This window comes from Lepus europaeus, chromosome 1 (assembly GCF_033115175.1).
Source record: "Lepus europaeus isolate LE1 chromosome 1, mLepTim1.pri, whole genome shotgun sequence".
NCBI lineage: Eukaryota > Metazoa > Chordata > Mammalia > Lagomorpha > Leporidae > Lepus > Lepus europaeus.
Window position 1 is genome coordinate 5,898,174 of NC_084827.1, and position 26,061 is coordinate 5,924,234.

The window sequence follows — 26,061 nt, forward strand, 5'->3', positions numbered from 1 at the left end:
GCAATCTTTATACTAAATTGATCTTCTGTATATAAAGAGAATTGAAAAGGAATCTTGATGCAAATGGAAGGGGAGAGGGAGCGGGAGAGGAGAGGGTTGCGGGTGGGAGGGAAGTTATGGGAGGGGGAAGCCATTGTAATCCATAAGCTGTACACTGGAAATTTATATTCATTAAATAAAAGTTAAAAAAAATTTTTTTTCTTAAGTTGTTAGCAAACAATTTTAACTGTTAAATACGTTTTAATTTGATATTGCTATTGTCAGTAAGCAATCTGGGACTTGCTCCCTCATTTGTCTATTCTAAGTTTGACTTTTTCCCTCATTTATCTATTCTCTTCGAGTTAGGAAACTAATTCTATTCTGAAGGACTCCCCAAGATGCAAAATTTGATTTTTAGATCTTATAAAAGGGATGGCTAACATTTTCTATAATAGCACAGCCAAAATGAGAGCTTAAATTATAATTTCACAGCTAGATGTACTTAGCCATTGGCACAGTAAATGAACAAAACCTCCCTTTCAGACCAAAGGGAGAGAAAATTTTAACATGACAACATAGCTTTCCTAATGGGTACTGTATATCTTAAAATAAACCACTATCAGAACATGCCTGTGACTATAGACTTCTAGTTTAGGCCACCAAGATTAGAGATGAGACTTGAGCACCCCCTTGACTTGCATCCTCTGGTCTGCTTTAACAAAAACCAGGAGGAAAAGAAAGCTAGGCATCGGAAGCAATGTACAGATAGGTGTCAGGCCTATTTAAAGGCTGCTATGTACAGTGATCTGCCCTCAAAGAGACCCAACACGCTAGTCCACTGCAGTGGTGTTTGATGCAGAAAGCTAGGGCTTTAGCAGAAGTCAGCTATGAAGAGACCTAGCAGCTCTGTCAGCCAAGAGTTGGATCACTGGATATGGAACTGCCCTGGAGTCAAAGGATGCCCAGGTCAGAGCCGTAGATCTTGCTGGCTCTAAGCTGAAGGCTTCCAAAGTAATCACTGCTGCTGAGGGGATGGCCAAGTAGGTTCAGTAATATTGCGTGCAGAACTGTAAACTTCCTGTTAGAGTTGCCCCTGCCTTTACCTGGCTAGCTCTCCTCTCAGACCTGCTAGGTAATAGAAGTCAACAGGGTGCCTTCTGCGAGGAGGTTCACACCTCCTTTAGGATGTACCCCATGTGAAGAGATTAGTCCAGGCCTCATAACCGACAAGGCCTTAAAGCCCACCAGATCATTATCAAGCCTCTTCCGTCAGTCATGGTTTAGACAGCACCTCTCTTAGCTTCTCTAGTAATGACTCTGTCTTTTGTTTTAGACCCTATCTAGTCCATCTGGGGCCTCATTCTCTTGTAATCATAGCCTCTACTCTTACATCTATGGCTCTACTCCTGACCTGTGTGTATTGATGGTCCTCTCCCCCCACTTAATGTTGTATGATTTCTCTGCAGACAAACCCCTCTACCAGGAAAAGATGAGTGGCCTTTCTCCCAGTCTTGGTTGGTATCAGCTTTAAACCATGTCCATCAAACAGTCTTCACAAGGGTCCGGAGAACCTCTTCATCTCCTTGCTTCTATGAAATCCTCTCATTATTTGGGTAAGGCCACTCTTAGGATCATTGGTTGCTATTCTCACCCTCTCTTTTATACTACCATGTCTGTTTCAGTATTTACAGGATGTGATAATGGAACGAATCAAGGCCTTCAACAACCAGGCAGTCAACCAAATGCTGCTTCAGGGATATACTCGGCTCCCCATCCAGGAGACGGCAGCTTGAGACATCACCCCACATGTCTCTAAAGAGGAAGTAGCTCTAAAGACAGATCATCGTCCCTCTCCCCCTCCTGTACTTTAATGTAATCCCATACAACTCCTGCTTTATAAAAAAAAAAAAAAAAAAACAAAAGGGGGAATGTTAGTAAAATGGCACAATCTACACCCCAGCACCATTCTAGGCTCTGCCGCTGCCACCATGGCTGGAAGCCAGGTGGCCCAACCACTGGTGTCAGCTCTATCCCCACCCTAACAGGATTCACTGCTCCTACTTCCCTGTCTGCCTCCTGACAAAGTTTTAAAAGGACCTGTTCCTGAACATGGGGCTCTCTTTCTGTCTCCCTCTTGTCCTTATTTGCCCCTTCCCTCCAGTCTGTCAAGTTTCCCCCAATAAACTCTTTCCCTTAAAAAAAAAGTGATAGCTGCATAAGTAGTATACCAGTAGCTTGATAATGCATGTCTTCTCAGTATAGTCACACATTAAAAACTACATTTTCCTGAGGAACACATGTGACTATAGAAGCAACAGTGGGGGTTAAGTGGGTGTTTGATCGAGCAGTTAAGTTGCTGCCTTGGATGACCACATCCCACATTGGAGGGCTTGGTTGAGTCTTGATTCTGCTCCCAATCCCAGCTTCCTGCTGATGCACACCCTAGGAGGCAGCATGTGATGACTCAAGTAGTAGGGTCTCTACTACTCACATGGGAAACTTGAATTAATTAATTTCCGAACTTCTAGGTTTGGCCTGCTCAGACTTGGATATTACAGGCATTTGGGGAGTAACCAGTATATAAAAGACTGTTTCTACCTTTCAAACAAATAAAAATATATTTTTTACAAAGCAATCACAAAGAGTCAGACTTTTTTGCCTTCTGTTTTATCACTGTCTAAAACGTGATTACTAGCTGTTATTAGTATAAAGAATCAGTCTCTTGGAGAATACAGACACAATAGAAAAAAAGAAAAGAAAATCTAATAACAGACTGGTTACAACTCATGGAAGTTTTAGCTCTGGCCTGAGCAAACCTTCTGACTTCCTTTGTGGTTCCCAAGTATCAGGATATACACTTGGATAAACTTCACTATGGAGAACAGAAGCCAGATAGATTGGAAACTGTAACTCTCGTTCCCTTTTGTGGCATCACATAAATCATGCCCAAACATTTTGTTTTTTGTTTTGCCTTGAGGTTTTACCACTGCTAGAAGCCAGGATGAATGACAAACCTGAGATTCAGTGTCATAAACGGTCTTTACACATCCATTTTCAGATCAGTTGTAAAGGTTCAGTGACCTAATAGCTGTATGGAAGTGTTATTTCAGAAAGTTATTAAATTCTTTGATTACAGATTTGTGTATGCTGAATAATTACCCATGAGAATTGTTCATATTGAAACCCCAGGAACCAGTTAATACATTATTTACATGGCGAGAGCGACTTTGCCGATGTGATTAAGCAGGTGGTCCTAGAGTCGTCACAAGTCCCTTAGAGGCAGATGTGACAATGGGAGCAGAGCCAGAGACAGGAGAGAAACTGGATGATGATGTGCTGTGGCACTGGAGCTGGAGGGGAGGTCTGGGATAAAAAATGAGGGCAGCTTCAGAAGCTGGAAGTGGGAAGAGAAGGACCATCCCCAGCAGCCCGCAGGAGGAAGGAAGCTCTACCGACACTGGAGGTTAGTCTCATGAGGCCCAGTTTGGATGGAGACATCCAGAATACAAGATGAATAGGAGTTTGTGGTGATTTGTTAGCAGCAGCCATAGGAAAATGACATTTGTGAGTTTTAACATGTATCATATTTTTTATCTATTGAATAAAACCCATGTTCAGTTTACTTAGCTTTATATATAATTTTAAATTATTCTCAAACAGTGAAAGTTTGTACACTGCAGCCAGAATTCCCTCTATGCGACATCCTCCCCATATCTGCAGCCAGCTGCTATGTCTCCTTTATTTGTGATTTCTTATTGCTGCTGTGGCCAACTTTTCCAGTTTCCCTCTGGAATCACTGGATTTTTTTTTTAATTTATTTTTTTTGACAGGCAGAGTGGACAGTGAGAGAGAGACAGAGAGAAAGGTCTTCCTTTCTGCCGTTGGTTCACCCTCCAGTGGCCGCTGCGGTAGGCGCGCTGCAGCCGGCGCACCGCGCTGATCCGATGGCAGGAGCCAGGTGCTTCTCCTGGTCTCCCATGGGGTGCAGGGCCCAAGCACTTGGGCCATCCTCCACTGCACTCCCTGGCCACAGCAGAGAGCTGGCCTGGAAGAGGGGCAACCGGGACAGGATCGGTGCCCCGACTGGGACTAGAACCCGGTGTGCCGGCGCCACAAGGTGGAGGATTAGCCTAGTGAGCCGCGGCACCGGCTGGAATCACTGGATTTTTAAGAGTAGATATCCTTATCCAAAGACTTCATGAAAAAATAAAACTGACACAATAATAATGGATGCAAAAACTCTAAAATTGTAGGAAAGTAGATCTAACATCTAAAAGTAATTATACATTATACCAAATATTAATTAATCCAAGGGACCCAGTTTGATTTGATCTGAAATTCAATTAATATCATACATATCAATGTTATAAAAAACCAAAAGTCACCAGATTATCTCAACAGATATAGAAAAATCACTTGAGAAAATCCAATGTTTCATGAAGATAGAACTTAACAAATTAGGAAAGAGATGTAACTTCCTTAGTCTGATAAAGAACATCTATGAAAAACCCACAACTAACATCATACTTAGTCATGTAAGACTGGATGTTTTCCTCCAACGATTAGGAACAAGGCAATGATGTCCACTCTTGCCACTTCTATTGCATATTGTACTAGAGAGTCTAGTCACAGCAATTTGGTGACAAAAAGAAATTAAAGGCTTCCAGGTTTGAAAAGAAGTCCACAGAAAACACTAAGAGGCTGTGGGACAGCAGGTTAAGCTGGGGCTGCTGCTACCAGCATCCCACATCAGAGGGCCAGCTGGAGTCCCAGCTACTCTCCTTCCCATTCAGCCTCTTCTGCTAATGGCCTGGGAAGGCAGAAGATGGCCCAATTGTTTGGGCCCCTGCCACCCATGTGGGAGCCCAATGCTGTTCTAGCTACTGGAATCAGCCTGGCGCAGAACTGGCTGTTACAACCAATGAACCAGCAGATGGAAGATCTTTCTCTGACTCACCGTATCTCTTTCTGTCTCTCTGCCTTTCAAATCAAACAACAATAAAACACTGACAGTACTTACAAAGGAATTCTAAAAAGTGAGATAGAGGATTGATTGATACACACATTAATTCTATATACTTGCAATTAACAATACAAAAATAATCCTACTCACTAGGTGCATCAAAAACAGCACAATTCTAAGGAATACACTTAAGAGATTTGCGAAACTTAACACTTTGAAAGCAACATCAGTTGAAAAGAAATGAAAGAAAAATAAATGAAAATCAACCCCTGTTTGAAGTTTGGAAGTGTATTGTTAAGATGGCCGTATAACCCCAAATGATCTGTGGACTCAACACCAGCTCTGTCAGAATCCCAGCTGATCTTTGTAAAAGTCGACAAATGCATTCTAGAATATTATCTTATCCCATATATAAGAATGGGGGGCGGCGCTGTGGCACAGTGGGTTAAAGCCCTGGCCTGAAGCACCGGCATCCCATATGGGTGCCAGTTCTAGTCCGGGCTGCTCCTCTTCTGATCCAGCTCTCTGCTATGGCCTGGAAAAGCAGTAGGAAGATTGCCCCAAGTCCTTGGGCCCCTGCACCCATGTGGAAGACCCAGAAGAAGCTCCTGGCTTCGGATAGGCACAGCTTCAACCGTTGCGGCCAATGGGGGAGTGAACCATCAGATGGAAGACCTCCCCCCCCCCCCTCTCTCTCTCTAACTCTGACTTTCAAATAAAATAAATAAATAAATCTTTAAAAAAAAGAATGAATTCAAAATGGACCTAGAACCCAAATATAAGAGCAAAAGCTCTACATTCTTAGAGTAAATCTTCATGACATTGATTTTGGCAAATTACTCTGGTAAATTACTCTTAGACATAACACCAAAGTACAAGTGACAGAAGAAAACAGATAATTTGGACTTCAACAAAATTAAAAGCATTTTGTTTCAAGAGTATGAATGGGAAGTAAAAATAGCTTACAAAATAGGAAAAATATTTGCATATTATATATGATAAGGGACTTAAAATAAAGAACTCTTATAACTCAATAGAAAAAGACAAATAGCCCAATTAAAAATAGTCAAAGCATCTCCACAAAAGGTATGCAAATGGCCAATTAGTACCTGAAAAGATGCTCCACAACATTGTTCATCAGGGAATTGTAAATTAAAAACACAATGAGATACTTCTTCACAGACACTTGACTGACTAGAATCAAAATAAGTGTTTCCAAGGACATCATATGCTGATAATGGAAATAAAAATGGTACAAATCTTTTCAGAAGACAGGCTGGGAATTTTTCACCAATTAAACAATGGTTATTTATGAGCCACTGAACTCCACTCTAGTGTATAAGTCCAAGAGAAAAAACAACCCCACAGAAGCTTGTATATAAATATTTAAAGCAGCATTACTTATCACAAAAGATGGAAATAATCCAAGTGTCCATTAGTGGACAAACTGTCATAACCATCCAATGGAATATTACACCATATAAAAGAACAAATTGCTGATATATTTTACAACATTGATGAACCTTGGAAATACTTTTCTAAGTGAAAGAGGTCAGTCACAAAAATCCTTACATTTATTTATTATATGATTCTATTTATATGAAAGTCTAGAACAGAAAAATCTATAGCAAAACAGAAGGAAAGACATTGCTTAGGGCTAGAGAAGGCTATGGACAGGACTGGGAAGGAAGGAAAAGAGGGTGACAGGTAAACAGGTGTGGCGGTTTCTTTCTGAGTGGACTGTGTTGTATATTTCACTGGTGATGGTTGCATATATCTGAATACCCTGAATATACTGAACTGTATGCTTTAAATGTGTAAATTGTGTGGTACACAAATTATATTTCAATAGAATAAGGCACTGCTATTCTGGTCTATTTTACTAGTAGAGTCAACACTTGCTTTCTAGAAGGTCATGTTGGTCTGATTCCTTTAGCTTAACTTGGCTCACAGTCACTACAATGATGATTTGTAAATGGACAAAGCACAGCATAGCTTTTCGTGAGACTTTTCCCCAATATATAAATAGAAAGTTCATATCCTTAGACCTTTGTTCCTAGCGCTGCCTCTGACCTACTTAATTCAACTGGAAGGTAACATATTTTATAATAGCACAATACATGTTTAAAAAAAGAGACCACAATAATGGTGTTGCTTTAAAAATATCATAATTGATTGCAACTTAATTTTCTCAAGGGTAAAGTAATGACTCCTAAAAATGTAAAATAGCCAAGTCAAATTTTATTTGAGACATCAACTAAGGAGAAAAGGTGTACATAAGAAAAAAGAACTGGGTCAAAAGAGATTACAAATAACAGATACATCTGTGCACAATCAGGAATGCTGACAGATAAAAAAGTAGGCAATCCTATGGGGTGATAACTCACTGAATTTTCATAGAAAAAAAATCATTTGGCTGAAATGGGTAGGTCCAAGGGGGTGATAATGCACTGATTTTGAAAGAAAAAATTCACGTGGCTTAAATGAATAGGAATCATGTACCTTGTGGGCAGCCAGTTAGCTTCTAACTACAGAGCTTCAAAATGAAGACAAGAAAGATCTTGGTGTCCTATAGAATCTGATTACCCTGGGGGAGTCCTCCTGAAAAATCTGTTTAAAGGTATCTAGGAATCTAACTGTCCGTTAAAAAAAAAAGTTTTGAAAGTTTTCATGACATGGTAAAACTCTCATCTATGCATACAGTTTGATAATTAAGTTTCTATGTTATTTGATCTACCCAATTTCATCAGTTCTTATATATACATTTTCCCTACATTTCTAAAATGATTATTAGTATGCCTTTCCTTAATGTACACAACATTATAAGGCATCTTATAGTAAATGACATCTTAGATATGATGAACCCTTCACCAACTTGTTAATTTGAGAAAATAGCTTTGGTATTAGAAAACCTCAGATAATATTTTCCCTGGGGATGATTGGCAAAAAAAATGCCATCCTGATGATCACTTTTTATCTCTAAAATATCTGCCTTATTTAACAACTTTAACAATAATTTTAATACAATTCAAAGTGAGTAATTATGGATGAATTAAGAGACAGTGGCTGGTATTGTGGCATTATGGGTAAAGTCACCACCTGTATGGGTGCTGGTTCATGTCCCAACTGCTACACTTTATATTCAGCTTCCTGTTAATGGCCTGGGAAAAGCAGCAGAAGATGGTCTAAGTGTTTGATCACCTGCCACTCAAGTAGGAGAGAGACCTAGAAGAAGCTTCTGGTTCCTGGCTTTGACTTGGCCCAGTATTGGTACTGTGGCCATCTGGGGAGAGAACCAGTGGATGGAAGATTCTCTCTCTCTCTCTCTCTCTCTGTGTATGTGTCTCTCCCTCTGACTTTCAAAATAAATAAATAAAAAAAGATACTGTACTTGATTCCAAAAAGAAAAACTGGTGGCCCGATTTCAGAATGCCTTTTTTAAAAAGCTCTGGACTGGAAATTCAATAATTGCAATAATAATAAAGACGTGTAGATATTAAGCCTCTCACACATTAGTGGCACTATCATCTGACAAGAGGTTATACCCTAAGTGGGTACAGCTATAGCTGAACCATGACAACTGAATTGGAATGACTTTGAGTTATAATGGAGTGAGAATTAAGAGCATTTCTGACTGAAAATGCATTATTAGCAAGTGTAATTTTACAGGTGCATGAAATGTTCCCTTGTTAGGCTGGCACTTAAAAATTCTCACAGAGAACTCCTGCAGAAAATCATAATGCCTGTACGTACTTATTACAATTTTGTTTCAAAGCGATGGAAAATCTTTTAAACCTATTTTAGGGAGGGAGTTTACTGCTTTAGTCTGGGGAAGTTAAAAAAGGTGAAGAGACTGCAATCTCAGGGAAGAGTTAGGGGGAAAACTGCAGAGGAAACTCCATGCAAATCAGCAGACACTGTGGATCTATGTGGAGCGTGTGGATGCACACAGCTCAGAACCCCAGAAGTCAGGGGCCTCAGCACCAACTTTGAAGAGTGAGGTAAGACTGCAGCAGCCCAAGCCACTGGTGATAAAGCTGCAGAAAGGGCTTGATGTGAGTCCAGCTTGGATCCCAGTGTGGGGGCAATGTACCTGCCAACGTGGCAAGAAAATAAAGGAAAGGGGACAAGTTTCTCTCTTCCTGACCACCAGGCACCAGCATCCTGTACCTAGCTGTAGGCAGGCACCATTTTGGACATATGTAACAGCTTCACCAGCTTGTGTCTGCATGCCAGGATCCAGCAGAGAGGAGACACCTGAGTCTGGCTGGAGAACTGATAGGGGACTGGGTTGCTCATGACTGTGGGAGCCTTGTGTGCTGGGATGGACTGTGAAAACCCTGTGGCTGCCTGGGAGGGCACAGGGTGTGGTTGGGTCCTGAGCAGTTGCTGTGGGCTGCTCCACGTGCTCAGGGCTCCCTAGCTGCCTGGTGAAAGTCATTGCTACGGGATCCATGCTCACACTGCAGACTGCATAGATCCTTTGTGTGGTTCTTGTGGTAGTGTGGATGAATACTGTACTCACTGGGGATAACGCCCAAGCATTGGTCTCCTTGGAGTTAAGGAGGTGAGTGTGAGACTGCAACAACAGAGCTGAAAAACCCTCCTCTCTAAGAAAAAAAAAAAATAGCCACGCCCAACTTGGGTGTCACCTTGGACATTCCCCTCACCCTGGAGTACTGAACAGAGCTCCCTGGCCACACCCAGCACACACCTCTGAGTATTCACTGAAAGTGCAGACACTACACTCCATTAAGCCACAGAGGCATAGTCCAAAAATAAAAGCCATCACAAGGGGAAAACAAAACAAGTACCTCCATAAATGTCTAAATGCAGCAATTCAAGAAAAAAAATAAGGATGACAAAATGTTGCTCCCAAAGGAACACAACACTTAAAAACTAGAATGTGAAAATCAAGAGATTAAAGAAATTCTGGAAAAGGAATTAAAAAAAACTGATCATAGGATTACTTAGAGGTAATCAGAAGCAATAGCACAAGTTTAAAAAATCCATACATGATGTGAATGAACACTTTACCCATGAAATTGGGATTTTAAAGAGAAACTGGAATGAAAGATTAGAAATGAAAAATTCAATAGATCAAATAAAAATTGTGGTGGAAAGCCTTAAAAACAGACTTGGTGGGGCAGAATAAAGAATATTCAAGTTAGAAGACAAATCTCTTGAAATTTAACAGATCAATAAAAAAATCAGAAAACTAAAAAACAGTGATGGAGATTTATGGAGTACTATCAAACAACCCAGCATATAGGTCTTATGAGTTCCTGAAGGTATAGGAAGACAAAATGGATTAGGGGTATTTTTAGTGAAATAATTACAGAAAATGTCCCTTATTTGGAGGAAAAAAGGGACATCCAAGTACAGGAAGCATGTAAAACTCCTCATAGATATGACCAGAAAAGATCTTCAACACAACACATTGTAATAAAACTCTTCATAGTAAAACAAAGAAAAAATTCTAAAATGTGCACAAGAGAAACCCAGATTATTTTCAGAGGACCTCCAACTAGACTCACAGCTGACTTCTCATCAGAAATCCTAGGACAGGAGAGAATGGCAAGATATATTACAAGTCTTAAAAAAAAAAAAATTGTCAACCCAGAATAGTGTACCCTGCAAAGCTCTCATTTATGAATGAAGGTGAAATAAAGACCTTCCATAACAAACGGAAATTCAAGGAATTTATCATCACCGGTCCAGCCTTACAAAAGGTGCTTAACAATGTGCTACCCACAGAAACACAGAAACATGGTCATCACTACAAAAGATGAAGGCAGAAAATCTCCCAGTAAAAGTACAAAGGAAATCTGAACTAAACAATATGAATTTTTATGGAAAAATGGCAAGGCCAACTCGTTACTTATCAGTAGTCACCTTGATTGTAAATGGCCTCAACTCTCCAGTTTATACACACTGGCTGCATGGATTAAAAAACAATACCCTTCTATTTTCTGCTGATAAGAAACACAGCTTACCATCAAATATACCTGCATTCTGAAAGTGAAAGGATGGAAAAAAGATATTCCATGTAAACAGAAACCAAAACAGGGCTGGTGCAGCCATCATTAATATCAGATGAAATAGGCTTAACCCAAAAACTTTTTAAAGAGATAAAGACAATATATAATGATTAAGGGATCATTTCAACAGGAAGATGTTCTGTGGTAATAGAGCACCTAATAGATAATCTATAGAAGAGAAATTGAGAGTTTGAAAAGCATTCACCTTGAACAGCCTTTGTCCTGACTGTTAAGGAGGAACAGCTTTGAAATGCATGAAGTCTGTATAACTTAAATGTTTCCAGGCTAAAAAAAATAATAAATCCAGGTATACACTTTTGTGCATTAAAAAAAAGAACTATTTTCTTCCAATTTTTTTTTCCCTTTCAAATTTCTTTCCTTTGTTTGGAGAGCTCAGTCTCTCTGAGTCAATGTTAAGGAATTATTTACCTCAGTCATTTCTATATTTTTTCAAAGAACCACAAAAGAAGGAATAATAAACACATAATTTCAATCTTAATATGATTGTTATAAGTAAGAGGCCAGGGCAAATGGAAAGTAGTTTTATTTTCTTTTGCCTAAGCAAAATATTAAATAAAGTTATCTCCCTCAGAAGTTTTTTTTTTCTTATCACTTTTCCTTTCTAATCATTATCTCCTCTTTCCTATCTCTTTTGTCTTCTTGTCTACAGATATCTTCCTCTCATTTCCATCTCTCTAAAATTTACTTTAGCACATCTTTTTAAGTATTTATTTATTTGAGAAGTAGAGTTACAGACAGAGAGAGGGAGAGACAGAGAGAAATGTCTTCCACTCATGGCTCCCTACCTACTTGTCCACAATGGTTTGAGCTGAGCCCATCCAAAGCCAGATGGCAGGAGCTTCCTCTGGGTCTCCCAAGTGGGTGCAGGGGCACAACCACTCTGGCCATTTTCTACTGCTTTCCCAGGCCATAACAGAGAGCTGAGTCAGAAGGGGAGCAGCCGGTACTCGAACCAGTCAGTGCCTGTATGAGATGCTGGCACTGCAGGCAGAGGCATAGCCTACTAACATACAGCATGGGCCCCCGCACATTTTTTAAAGACAACATTTTATATAGAAAATTTCACTTCCTAATTGGAAATAAAGAAAAATAGCATTTAAGACAATTTCAGGTTTTGAGTACATCAATCCTCAATTATGTAAATTTGAGCAAAATAGTAATCAGAGCTATGAAATAGTTCTTTGAAAAATGAGGACAACTAACCTGTCACACAGACCTAGTATATGGTTTTTAAAACTTCATAAAATCAATGAGAGCAGGGGCCAAGATGGCAGTATAGCAACAGGACATTCCAAATCACAGGGGGCAAAATAATTAATAAGCAGAGGGGATACAAGCCGGCGATAGAGTCATGAGAAATTTGTAGAGAAGGCCAGGAATCCAACAGAGACTGGGCAGGTACACACTGAGGAAGCAAAAAAAGGGAAATGGCTTAGGCATGGTGGAGATGCTGAACAAGGAGACTGGAGCCACCTCCCCCCACCCAGTGAACCTGGTGAGAAATTGTGGGGGAGCCTGGTGAACTACACTGAAGCTCCAAGTGGGAAGAAAGAGAAAGTATAGGGGAACAAATGGAAAGGTTGGCTATGCCCCTGTCCATTCTACGTCTCCCCACTCCCCCCAACCAGACTGCAATTCTTCTATAGCTATTCAAAACAATGGTAAGGGAGGGAGTCCACCCAAATTATTTCTATGAAACCAGCATCACCTTAATTCCTAAATACGGAAAAGATGCAACAGAGAAAGAGAACTGCAGACCAATTTCCCTGATGAACATAGACACAGAAATCCTAAACAAAATTCTAGCCAATAGAATCCAGGAACACATTAGAAAGATCATTCACCTGGACCAAGTGGGATTTGTCCCTGGTATTCAGGGATGGTTCAGTATTCACAAATCAATCAATATACCACATATATATACCACATAAACAAACCGCAGAAGAAAAAGCATACGATTATCTCAACAGATGCAGAGAAAGCATTTGACAAAATATAACACCCTTTCATGCTGAGAACTCTAAGCAAATTGGATTTAAAAGGAACATTCCTCAACACAATCAAGGCAATTTATGACAAACCAATGGCCAGCATCATACTGAATGGGGAAAATTTGGAAACATTCCCACTGAGATCTGGTACCAGACAAGGATACCCATTCTCACCATTGCTAATCAATATAGTACTAGAACTTTTAGCCAAAGCCATTATGTAAGAAAAAGAAATCAAAGGGATACAAATTGGGAAGTCAAACTATTTTTTTTTTTTTGCAGATGACATGATTCTATATATACATAGGGGATTTTTTTTTTTTTTTTGACAGGCAGAGTTAGACAGCGAGAGAGAGAGACAGAGAGAAAGGTCTTCCTTCTGTTGGTTCACCCCTAAATGGCTCCCATGGCTGGCACGCAGCGCCGATCCGAAGCAAGGAGCCAGGAACTTCCTCCTGGTCTCCCATGTGGGTGCAAGGCCCAGGGACTTGGGCCATCCTCCACTGCACTCCTGGGCCACAGCAGACAGCTGGACTGGAAGAGGAGCAACTGGGACAGAATCCGGTGCCCCAACCAGGACTAGAACCTGGGGTGCTGGTGCCGCAGGTGGAGGATTAGCCTAGTGAGCAGCAGCGCCGGCCCTAGGGGATTCAAAAGACTCCACTAAGAGACTATTGGAACTCATAGAAGAGTTTGGTAAAGTAGCAGGATATAAAGTCAATACACAGAAATCAACAGCCTTTGCATACACAGACAATGCCATGCCTGAGAAAGAACTTTTTTTTCAACAGGCAGAGTGGACAGAGAGAGAGAGACAGAGAGAAAGGTCTTCCTTTTGCCGTTGGTTCACGCTCCAGTGGCCGCCACGGCCGGCGCACCGCGCTGATACGAAGGCAGGAGCCAGGTGCTTCTCCTGGTCTCCTATGGGGTGCAGGGCCCAAGCACTTGGGCCATCCTCCACTGCACTCCCTGGCCACAGCAGAGAGCTGGCCTGGAAGAGGGGCAACCGGGACAGAATCCAGTGCCCCGACCGGGACTAGAACCCGGTGTGCCGGCACTGCTAGGCGGAGGATTAACCTGTTGAGCCACGGTGCCGGCCTGAAAGAACTTCTAAGATCAATCCCTTTCACAATAGCCACAAAAACAATCAAATACCATGGAATAAATTTAACTAAATATGTCAAAGATTTCTATGATGAGAATTACAAGCCAAGAACTCCTTCCTGATCTCCCACATAGATGGCAAGGACTCTGGTACTTGGGCCATCTTTCTCTGCCTTCCCATGTGAATTAGCAGGAAGCTGAATCAGAAGCAGCATGGCCGGCACTCTGACATTAGATGCTAGCAGTGCACTGCAACACTAGCCCTGGGGCTACATGTTTCATAGAGGGATACTCCTATGTCTGAGTGTTTTATTAGAGTTTTTACTAAAATGTCATCAACTAGATAGTTTAGAAGGCAGATAAATTTATTTTTCATAGTTTTGAGGCTGAGAAGTCCAAGCTAAAGGGCTCTTCCCTCATTACCTCATGACCTGCCAAAGCATCCACTTCTTAATACTATCACGTTGAGGGTTAGGATTTCAACATATGAATTGGAAGAAACAATCTTTTAGACCTTAGCAATTAGTAACTAGTTAGCACCTTAGGGAAAGTTCAGTGTAAGATGAGTTACCTACCATGGCCTGAGCTTTGATCCAGGCAACAGAAACAAAAAAAAGATACTTCAATCCTTTGTGCCTAGAATTTATACTGGAAATATCTTTGGGAAAACCACAAATCTACAGAGAAAAGTATTCCAGGGCACTGGAAGAGGAACTTAAGATCTCATCAAAGACACCTTCAACTCTCTAAGGTTTTCTGCAGATAAAACCTGAAATACGTAAAACACAGGAGAAAATATGCTAACATACCAGGAGTTAGAATAAAACAAATATTAAACATAGCAGAATTAGACTATAAGAGACAAAGTAGAATGATGGGATAATCACCATATTGCATTTACCATATATAAGATACCATTTATTATAATATGCACTAATTTAAAAATATTTTTCTAAGAAAAATAATACTGCCAACTAAATTATGGCACAATTTTTTACAACTTAACATATCACATAATTAGCATCCATTTCTGATATTTACAAACTCTCCTTAAACATTTTAAACCACTGGAAAGGAACAAGGTGCAAACCAAGAATATAGACTGTTACATTCTGAAGAACTTCTAAAGGCTAACAGCCCAGTGGAAAAGCTAGGCACGAGAAACGGTAATTCAGACAGAGGAGAAAAGCACAGAAAATAACTAGAAAAAGATCCTCACTCTCACTACCACAAAGAAATACCACTCAGACTCATCAGTTTGAACAAAAATGATTCATTGTGACCATACTAAGAATTGGTGAGTCTGTGGCCCAGGGAAACTCTTGTGGGCTGAGTGCACACACTGTCCAATACTATGTGTGTCTAGTAATGGAGAAGACGCAACTGGCTATGAGGCAGCTCTTTCATTCCCACAGGTATAGGTCCTAGACAATCCATTATACAAGACACAGGTCAAAGAAAAGTTCACACCGTATTTTATGAAATGAAACACTGCAAAGATTGGTAGCTTCAGTAATATTTGGAGAGTTTCACATCTAGGTGATAGATACATAGGTGCAGGTGTCTTTTGTACTATTTTTAAAGTCACAATGTGATGTGAGATACTGCAAATTGATAACAGATAAATTACACTGCTTCTGGATCATAGCTCCTGAACTAATGAGTGTACACTGGAAAAGATCATATCCTAAAGCCACCTGGTGGGACCTGCCTACTCTTCTGGGCCCAAGAAGCCAGCAGCCCTGCCTAAATCATTGCCATCCTGGCTCCTTCTCCAATCCCAGTTCTGTCCTCTCACTCTGTAGCTACAAATGCCGAAATAACACCAATCTCAGTGTTCTGCTTCCAAAGGCAGTGGTTCTGAGTAAAGCAGCAAAATTATCCACTTCAAGTCAACATGGTGTCATTCACAATTTTTTTTATTACCGTTTCATGAAGTAAATTCTATCCATCAGTTAGAAGGACTCATGAGTTAGCACTTCTACCATAGACAACTGAAGAAAGATTTTGTGTTTCAACTCTGTTGCTTTACAGACTGGAAGTTTCTTGATATATATACTCACAATATTGTGGAGAAAAAATAATTATTTCAAAAGTCAAAGCAACCTAACTATAAAGTTAAATAATAGTATATTCCATTTATGTAGGATTTAAAAATAGTATATCTGGGGCTGGTGTTGTGGTATAGGGGGTAAAGCTACTGCCTGCAGGACTGGCATCCCATATGGGTGCCAGTCCAAGTCCTGGCTGCTTCACTTCTGGTACAGCTCCCTGCAGATGCACCTGGGAAAGCAGTGGTTTGGCCCAAGTGATTGGGCCTCCGCATCGATGGGGGAGACCCAGAGGCGTCTCTTGGCTCCTGGCTTTGGTCTGGCTCAGCTCTGGCTTTTGCAGCCATTTGGTGAGTGGGCCAGAGGATAGAAGATCTGTCTCTCCCTTTCAATAAATTAATAAATACATAGATAAAATCTTTCAAATCAATAACTAAAAAAATATTATCACAAGGAGGTTGAGTCCTACTTTCATCACACAAAAGGTCCCTTTTCAGAGGAAAAGTTATTATAAAGAATATGGATGTGCAATTTACTGTGAAATACAGATCTAAGGAGCCCAGAAGAACTGCATCTGATGTGTAGACTCCGGGATGCTGGGGCAATGGCTTACGGTGCAAGTGCTCCCCTGTGCTTTGCTCAGTGTTCCCTCTGTCCTAGTGCCAGCCCTGAAAAGTGTGGTCACTAATAGAGCCAGGAAGAAGTACACTACTTCTTAGATGGGTCTTTAGAAATCATGGGAATGCTACAAAATGTAAAACAATCGTTCTAGGCGGAGATGTTTTCAAAAATGCTGCTAATGGGAACTCCTGTCAGTTTCAGCTGAACAGCTTGAAAAGCCTGTCACATATTTCTGTGCACTGGAGGAGATCTGTTCTCACAGGCCTTTCAAATTCTGATGAGCTCCCTAGACATTTATTTCAAAATATCTCTAGTTTTTCCTAATTGTTTCAGCAGTGGCTCATAAAAGGTTCTTTTTGAAAATGTATTTTTATCTTCAAAATATTTATAAGGGTACTTCAAAAAGTTTGTGGAAGAATGGAATTACAAGGTAAGTTTATTTTGGTGCTCATTGTTTTTTGAAATCCATGCATGCTTTTTCAAATTATGAACTTCCAAAGACTCTCCAAAATTTTTAGAAAAATTCATTGTGAGAATCTCAAGTTTTACATGTTAGAAAGAAATGATATGGGCTCTGGTGTTGTGATTTAGCAGGTAAATCCCCCCCTACAGCACTGTCATCCTCTGTGAGTACTGGTTTGATTCCTGGCTGCTCCACTTCCAACCCAGATCCCTGCTGATGGCTTGGAAAGATCAGTGAAAGACGGATTAAGTGTTTGGGCCCCTGCACCTCTGTGGTACCTGGAGGAAGATCCTGGCTCCTGGCTATGGTCTGGCCCAACCTTGGCCATTGCAGCCATTTGAGGAGTGAACCTGCAGATGGAAGATCTTTCTTTTTGTCTCTCCCTCTCTCTCTGTAACTCTACCTTTCAATAAAATAAAATAAATCTTAAAAAGAAAAACAGTGGCATGGTTCTGCATTTTATTTGTAATACCTTAGAGATATTGGTCTATCAGGGGAATGATCCCTTTGACATTCAATCAGAGCTCCTGGTTCAGTTATTGTTATTCTTAAAGAGGTGAGAGTTGATTCATTTCAGAACACTTGATTGTTTGTTTTGGAATCAGCAATTTTTCATGAACACATGCCACTTCCTTTTAGTTCTCTTGAAATCAGAGTTTTAGTACATCTAGGAACTAATACCATTCATAATTATTGGAAAAAAGTTTATAAAAGAGCTTCTAATCTTTCAATATCTTAGAGTTTGGACTATGAAAGGAACTTGCTATGTTAGCAAGTTTTCTACTTTCTAGAAAAGCAAAAAGTTTTCAAGCACACAAAATCATGAAGAAGGCTGGACAAAGAGTTTTTACACATGACACCAAAAGCATAATCCATTAAAAAAATGGACTTCATTCAAATTACATTTCTAACAATAAAAAAAAAAAAACCCAAGGACTCTGAGAAAATATGTGCAAGTCAAATATTTGACAAAGGACTTGTAACTAGAATATATAAAGGCCTCTTACAATTCAATGTATAAAAGAGACTAACCCAATTAAAATATGAGCAAAGAAACCTGAGTAGAAATTTCTCCAAGGAAGATATACAAATGCCCCCCAAACAAACAAAAAAAGATATTTAGCATTATTACTCATCAGGGAAATGCAAATCAAAACCTCAATGAACTATCACCTTCATACCCACTAGTAGGGCAACAAGCAAAAGAACAAAAACAAAAAACCCAATCAACCAAAAAAACTGATAATAGCAACTGTTGCTGAAGATGTAGAGAAACTAGAAAACTCATATATTGCTGGTGGGAATGTGGAGTGATGCAGGTACTTTGGAAAAAAGTCTGGTAGTTCCTTAGCAAGTATAAATTACCATATGACCCAGAAATTCTTCTCTTAAGTATATACCAAAGACACATTAAAGGGGGGGGGGAGAAAATAAAGAAAGATCTCCCTTTATTGAAGGGTTTCACTTACTGAGGTTCCACTTCAGGCCTGTTGTTGTAACCTGGTTGCAGGGCTGTCCAACGGGAATAAGGCCACACCAGTCTCCTTCCAATCCAGTGTCTACACACAATTTGTGCTTTCCCTGAAGTAGAGAAGGAACAGTCAGTAAGAGCAGAAAGAGAAAGGAAAGGATGTTAATATGCATTGAAGACCTGACAGTGTGTGCCAGTACCCCCTTAGGGCTTTCATATGCTTTATCATACTGAATCCTAAAGATAAATATGTTCTATGTGCTAAATAATCCTAAGAACTTTCACCTGACAACAATTTTACAAGGAAACTTATTGTTTAATTAGTTTTATATAGGAGAAAATAAAAACTTGCAGAGTTAAATGTGTCCAGGAACACACAGCTAACAAGGATTTTCAGCTTATCCACAAATTCCAAGGACCAATTCCAAAGTCAAAACCAATCTCACATCTAAAGATGCAGAACTTTGTGCTACAGATTTCTCAAGTGTTAACCAAACACTTGTTCAAGCACAGATAAAACATTGCTTCCTAAGTAAAAAAAAAATCTGTTAATCTGATAACTGAGTTGGTAAATTTCTGAACTCAGTGTCAATTCTACTAGTGGTTAATCTATTCTAATACTACAGCAGATGCTTGATGAGAAGTACCTCTATCAAAAATATAGTATTGTCCATGAGGAACTGCATACTGCTTTCATTCTGATTATGAAAACTGATATAATTTACCATGTTTCAATTTTTTAGGTTACAGGGATGTCAAAGTTAACTCAAATATTCAACCAAGGTAGCAATACTTTTACTTTTTAAATAGAACACTTGAATAGTCCCTATTCCCCAAAGTAATGATCCTCTATTTCTATTCTGTTCATTATCCTTAGGGTAAATTGAATTTATAGTAAGATATCTCAATTCTTATATGAAAACACCAAGGTATACAGACATTCAATAACAGTATAGTTATTTTTCATAAGTCATAGAATGCTGGATATACTCCATTTTAATAAAACAGTGTCTTAAGTATTCTCAATATATATTACAATAGTAAGGCATTTGGGTCCCCTTGTGTAGTCATTTCACTTTTATTTCAACAATATAGTTTGTATTCTATGTTGCAGGTTTCTGAGAATTCTATTGTGCTCTTTATGGCGCCTCAAATTAGAGTAGGCTCTCTCATTGTATCAAGTTTGCTCTTTTAGTAAAACAATTGTCAAGAGTACATATTAGTCCTTGAAGCTCAACACAGGCCCATTCAGATCCTTACTATGTTTATAATTCATATAGATATTCCTAGGGTATGTTTTATACTTCCAATTGATCATTAAATCAGAAGGTTATGAGTTCAATTAAAAGGGACTAAACATAATCAACACAAGGAACTTTTCAATGAAATATAAAATTCTGAGCTTGTTGTCAATCATTGGGAGAGAAGATAGGTGACGTGTAGATTAGATGGACACGGACAACCGTGGATGTGTGGACAGGGAGCACAAAGCATTGTGATGCAGATTACACAACTAAGTGTCAGAAATGAGACTGTGGAATGAAATTTGAACTAGCCTTATTCATCTAGCCGTAATCTCATTTTTGAACCTCCATGCTAGTGACAGGGACACGTTACTGACACATGTACATACATAAACTCTGTGATAAGTGTATGGAAAACAAATACTTCTGCAGGATGACAAGTAGGGTCAGAGGGTAAGCAAGGGGTTCCCTGAGGAATTAGGCTTGCACTGGCAACTTGAAGGTAAACGAGCATCAACTCCACAGGCTGGTGGTGCACGCCCTCAAAGGCTCTGGGACTTATGAAGTAAGGCAGGTGAGAATGAATGGGTGGAATATGGTGTTTTTAGGGCAGCAAAGCTCTCCTGGGTGACACTGTTATGGTGAATATCTGACATTATGCATGTGCCAAAACCAAGAGAGAATGAAACAAAGAGAGAGAACAATAAAGCCCATTACGTATTTTAGGTAATAATAATGTATCAATATGAGCTCATTACTTGTAACAAACAGGCCATACAAACGCAAGATACAGGGGGCAACTGTAGCAGGGTAGGGATGGTAGTGGATAAGAGGGCTCTGCTTCCTTTCCCATAAACCTAAACCTCTAAGAAATAAAGTGTCTCATGATGACCTTTCAGTTTCTCATCCCTTAAATTGGACTGACAGCAGTGGGATGGTGGGTTTGAGACCCACACTACATGAAGGGGCCACACAAGGAGAAACATAGCTGCTTCTCTGTAGCCATTGTTCCCTAAAACCCAGTTTTTTCTTAAGACATCATTGCATACGGTGCCTCTCCATCTCCCCAGACTGATTTACACTGAGTAGTTTGCTACACAGAGTTGAGTTTTTGTTGTTTCACACCTCCCTCCACTCTAGAAATAGCCCTCTCTGAAGACAGAGTTACTAACTTTAACGCACATGATCAACCCTAGAGGCCAAACATAGTGCCCTATAACAAATTCTAAAAGTAACAAAGCCACCCTTTATAAGAGTTGATGTGAGGGATTCTTGGAGAAATTCTGAGTCCCTGAGAATGTAGTGGTCAGTGGTGGTGACTTTTTAGGTAGGTGAGTCCTGGTTTCCTGTTTAAGTGCTGTACTCTGAGAGTCCCCTTCTGAAAATCCATTTTTGTCAGAGGGGTTAGAGTAGCCAGTAGTCTTCTGAGCATTAGGTGGCAGAGGGTAAAGGACTCAAGAAAGCATGAGAAGGGTAAGAACATGGCCCTGACTCCTCCCCCCTCTCTCCTTCTCTCCCTCCCTCCCTCCTCCACCGTGTGTTTGTGTGTGTGTGTGTGTGTGGTAACAATGTCTCTGTCAAAGTAACCTGTTATTAGAGGGTGGTTTTATAGTTACTTATCAAGGAAGGACTCTTTGGTCATCTGGTTGTCTTATTTTCAGTGTGTGAAAAATTTTCAGTCTTAATTGATGCTTTTCTTCCCTCTGTTTGGGGCCTGCTTAACAGTGGGACAGTGGCTAGCTGAATGCATTAGTATGTTTGATACTCCAGCTAACTTCCGTAAAGAATGATGAAGGGAATAAGGAAATATTTTTCAACTTGTGGATATTAATTCCCTAAGAGGAGATTCTTCAATTTGTATCATATAATGCAAAGGAAACAGAATATATACATGTTAAGGTTATTATCCCAGGGAGAGGATAGCTGTTATAAAATCCACTGATTTAAATGATGCAGTAGTAAGCTTTCTTATCCAGTCTTGCTATATATTCATTGCCTTCCTCATTATTTTCAGAATCAACAGACCTTAAAATTTTCAATCTGGGAATAAACTACTTTGTGGACTTGAGAAGTCAAGGATAGGTCTTAGCCTACAATCAATTCACATTTCCCCTCTCATTACAAAGAGTGGTCTTTGTGTTTATAAGTATGCAAATTCAGCTTTTGTGGTTAAGAGAGAGCAGCATTATGCTTTCCACCTACATCCTCCAGTCCATGTCACATGTTTAATAAATGAACAACTGTACAAAGGAATTTTTGTTCATTCCTCAGGTTTCTCAATTCATAATATATGCTAGCCTATATATGATTTGACATGGGCAGGCATACAGCCTGACATTAAAGAACTTCCCTAAGGATTTATGCCATTAGTGGAGACTAGAGGCACATGAACTAATCATTCATTTCTATCTACTCTCATGAATCACTGTACAGGTTCCTGTTCTGTCCTCTTCTCTGAGCGAAGTCAAAGGCAGTTCTATATAGTAAAGAAAGAACAAAAATCTTTCGCAGTTTGCTTTTCCAATTGTGGTTATTTAAACATATCTAACAACTTTAATAAGGTAACTTTAATAAAGTAGCGAAAGGTAACAAAGATGTTGGTTTCCATGTGCATTAGAAATCACACGATCATGTTAATGACAGACAGCACCTGGGATTACTTTCCCTGACTGTAATGCCAAACTAGAGCAAAATACACACAAATAGATACCCAAAAAAAGGAAAGAAGTAACTGTCACTTTGTTTTCTATGATACTACTCTGTGGAAACAACCATCACTTACTGAGAGGAAAAGATTAAAGCTTACCCAAGATTTTGCCTTTGAACAATACTCAACATAGAGTCACCTGGATTCTGTATACATCTTTATGTCCTTAAATTCAATAACTATGCCAAGTTTTGTGCTAAGCTATCTTAGTGCAGCAAATTAGCCATATCATTCATAAAGCACTGAGCACAGGAATAGCATAAACATATTCCTACTTAGTTTAAAAGATTCAATGAACAGGTACTCCTGATAGTGTACAAATGAGACAGTAATTCATCAAATTGCTTCATTGCTGAACCTAAATCCTATGGCTAATTGCAGCTAAAACTACTGGTACAAAGCAAAACTCAGTAAGAATGCAACACCACTGCAGGCTGATTAAACACAGGCTATCTCAGGCAGCTCATCTTTTGTTAGTTTGTCCAGGTACTTTAAAAATTTATCAACAAACACTGCAAGAAATTGAATAGCCCGCAGAAAATAATAGTGAAAGAAGTAGATAGAAGGATCCACGTTCTATTTACCAGGAGAACAGGTTACTTCTCTCACAGGCAGATAGATTTTTGCACTAGTATATTTTCATGCTGTGACTACTCACAGGATTGAAAGCAGGCACTAGAGAAATGGTCTCCCCAGTTAACTTGTAGTTAGTTGTAAGACTTCAATGCAGGAAGACTTGTATATTTTCTTTGATTCTGCTCCACAAATGTAAAATTTAAAATACAAGTGTATTGGGTTTATTTGAAATAGTCTGTATTGAACCAATGTTACATATATTTTTAATTTAGGGTACTTCCTTTTGAAAATGGATGAATAACTTGAGATACCTTTGAGAGTTTCAAATCATGTTAGAACATTTTCCAAAGTGATTTCCACAGAAAGCTGCTCCCAGGATCAAATAAGATTGAAAACTTGCTAAGTTCTTAGATTCTGCTCTTGGAAGTCACATTGTTTTCCAGCAGGTTTTTGTTTTTGGTAGTTTTGCAGCAAACACAACACCTCCTTCCTCCAAAACACACACATACAAACCCTAACTGCCTGAATGAAATGCTTCACCAATTCACTTGACAAGAAAACCTCCTTCCGACCTCAAATAACCCCTCATAATTTCCCATGTAACCTTTAATTCATGAAACATACTTAGGAAGATGTTGAATTGGTAATTATTTTGCACATCCTACCTAAAACTGTGGTATCTTGATTCAGTATTTCCACAGCCAGAAAACTGCAATGATATGTTTTGATATTAACAAACCCCATCTGATTTTTGTTTTGGAAATTATTAAATAACTTCAGGCTGAAACCATATAATTTTTGACATGAGCTATCCTTACTATTCTACTAAATGGTTAATGACAGTACTGGGTGGTTATCTAAAAGCAAACCTTCTTAATGCTAGTTAGGCTAGTTTATTTAGAGGTCAAAAATATTTTAAAAATATCTTCTGTTAGAGTAAGTTACTGTGATGACAGTCTAATTTCCCTATTAACCTCCTTATAATGGACTATTTTCCAATAAAAGTGATGAAGTTGATGTCTGTCCTTTACTTTCTGTTATCTCTGTATTTATGCTTTCCTACAATATATCCCACCTTATCTTTATGCTTTCCTTTCATTCTAGTCAGACAAAACAATCTGGTGAGTGCTCTTACACTGAATTTCCAAAAACCTACTCTTCACAGCTCCAAAAGATACAGGCACTTTAAATGATGGCTTCTAAAGATAATACTTATCCCAGAAGTAAGCATTTCTAACAGCAGAAACAGGACAGGTTACACTGAAAGATATGTTTTGAGCCAGACAGTGACCTCACAGTTTTCAAATTACTTCAAGTAAATGCTCTTGTACTTAGTGTAGATTATGATGATTGTGTCCACATTCTGCTGTCTACTGTTCCAACAGTGCTCCACCCTTAATCTAGAGAAACTACGAAGTCAAAGGCAAGCTCTGCTTTCTAATGACAACTCCTGAGTATTCCTGCTAGCATAGATGACTCACTTCCTTCTAAGTGCCATCATCTTTAATTATTTATGTTACACAATGTGGCATTTTGCGACTGTGCTGCATTTCTCAAATGGGTTCTTTTTTTTATTTAAGGGGAAGGGTTTATTGGGGGAAACCTAACAGACTGGAGGGAACGGGTGAAGAAGGAAAAGACAGAGAAGGAGAGCATAAGAAAGAGATCCAGAGAGAGATCAAGAGACAGACAGAGATCAGGAGACCGAGAGGAAGAGAGCCATGTGTTCAGGAACAGGTCCTTTTAAAACTGCTGGGGGTGGGCAGGGAAGCAGGAGCATCGAATAAATGGTTTCATGTTTTATCCCTAAAACAATATCACTTTTTCTGTTGAATTTATAGAACAGTGAAAGGACTAATATTATGTGTCTAATAAATGTCTGACTGGTTGACTGCGTAGAAGATAAAGGAATTGAAAAGCTGTCAATATGCTTTGAAAAGTCTTCTCTATCAAAATTTGAATAGAAAGAATGTCCCAGTGAACTGAAAGGACTAAGAGAGAGTCTACCTTTGACTAGATAGCGTTGGGTTAACTGGACACTGGGATAAATCTTCACACAATCAGTAATTATGAAAGCTTGTTGGTAGCACCAAAAATACACTTTATAATAATAATAATGGTTTTATGTGGTATAGTGGGCTAAGCCTCCACCTGTTGTGCCGGCATCCCATATGGGCACCAGTTCAAGTCCCAGCTACTGCACTTCTGATCTAGCTCTCTGCTGATGGCCTGAGAAAAACAGGAGAAGATGGCCCAAGTGTTTTGGTCCTTGATACTCACGCGGGAGACCTGGAAGACGCTCCCAGCTCCTGGCTTTGAATTGGCCCAGCATTAGCAGTTGTGGCCATTTGGGGAATGAACCAGTGAATGGACGACCTTTCTCTGTCTTTCCCTCTCTCTGTCTGTAACTCTACCTCTCAAATATATAAATATTAAAAAAATGGTTTTATGTAAAATGGGGATTATACTACATATTGAGTAGTTTTAGGTCACCTGTGACAATGCCAGTAGTATGGCTTTCAGCATTTGCATTGCAGAAGTGGAATCCCTTACTCTTTTCCCTCTATTAGGCTCTCATAATTTAATTTAAACAAAGATTTTTTTTTCCCATTCTTTTCTGGTTTTTATTTTTTTTTTAAAAAAACCTCCTCACTTTACCCCAGTCATTTAAGAGGAAGTAAGTGTAATTTCACCTCCTAAAACTTACTTCAAAAATGAGCAGAAAATGAGAAAAATAATTTTATTTAAATCTTTATTTTGCAATACCAGAATAATGCACACAGATTATCTAAAGAAGAATTTTGTCTCCATTTGCTATATAGAAGCTCT

The 26,061-nt window shown here is 39.4% G+C and overlaps 1 protein-coding gene and 1 long non-coding RNA gene across 3 annotated transcripts in view; one reads left to right on the forward strand and one right to left on the reverse strand.

The window, feature by feature from the left end:
• Positions 1–2,319, forward strand: part of LOC133759424 (uncharacterized) — a 177,375-nt gene extending 175,056 nt beyond the window's left edge. Inside the window, exon 4 of the long non-coding RNA XR_009865894.1 lies at positions 1,446–2,319. This is a non-coding gene — a long non-coding RNA (uncharacterized LOC133759424). The remainder of the gene's footprint in view (positions 1–1,445) is intronic.
• TPK1 (thiamin pyrophosphokinase 1) overlaps positions 1–26,061 on the reverse strand; it is a 492,046-nt gene that overhangs the window by 118,020 nt on the left and 347,965 nt on the right. For both annotated transcript variants that reach the window (XM_062190349.1, XM_062190261.1), the window contains one exon: positions 18,704–18,815. In XM_062190349.1, coding sequence (XP_062046333.1) covers positions 18,704–18,815 — 112 coding nt within the window. The remainder of the gene's footprint in view (positions 1–18,703; positions 18,816–26,061) is intronic.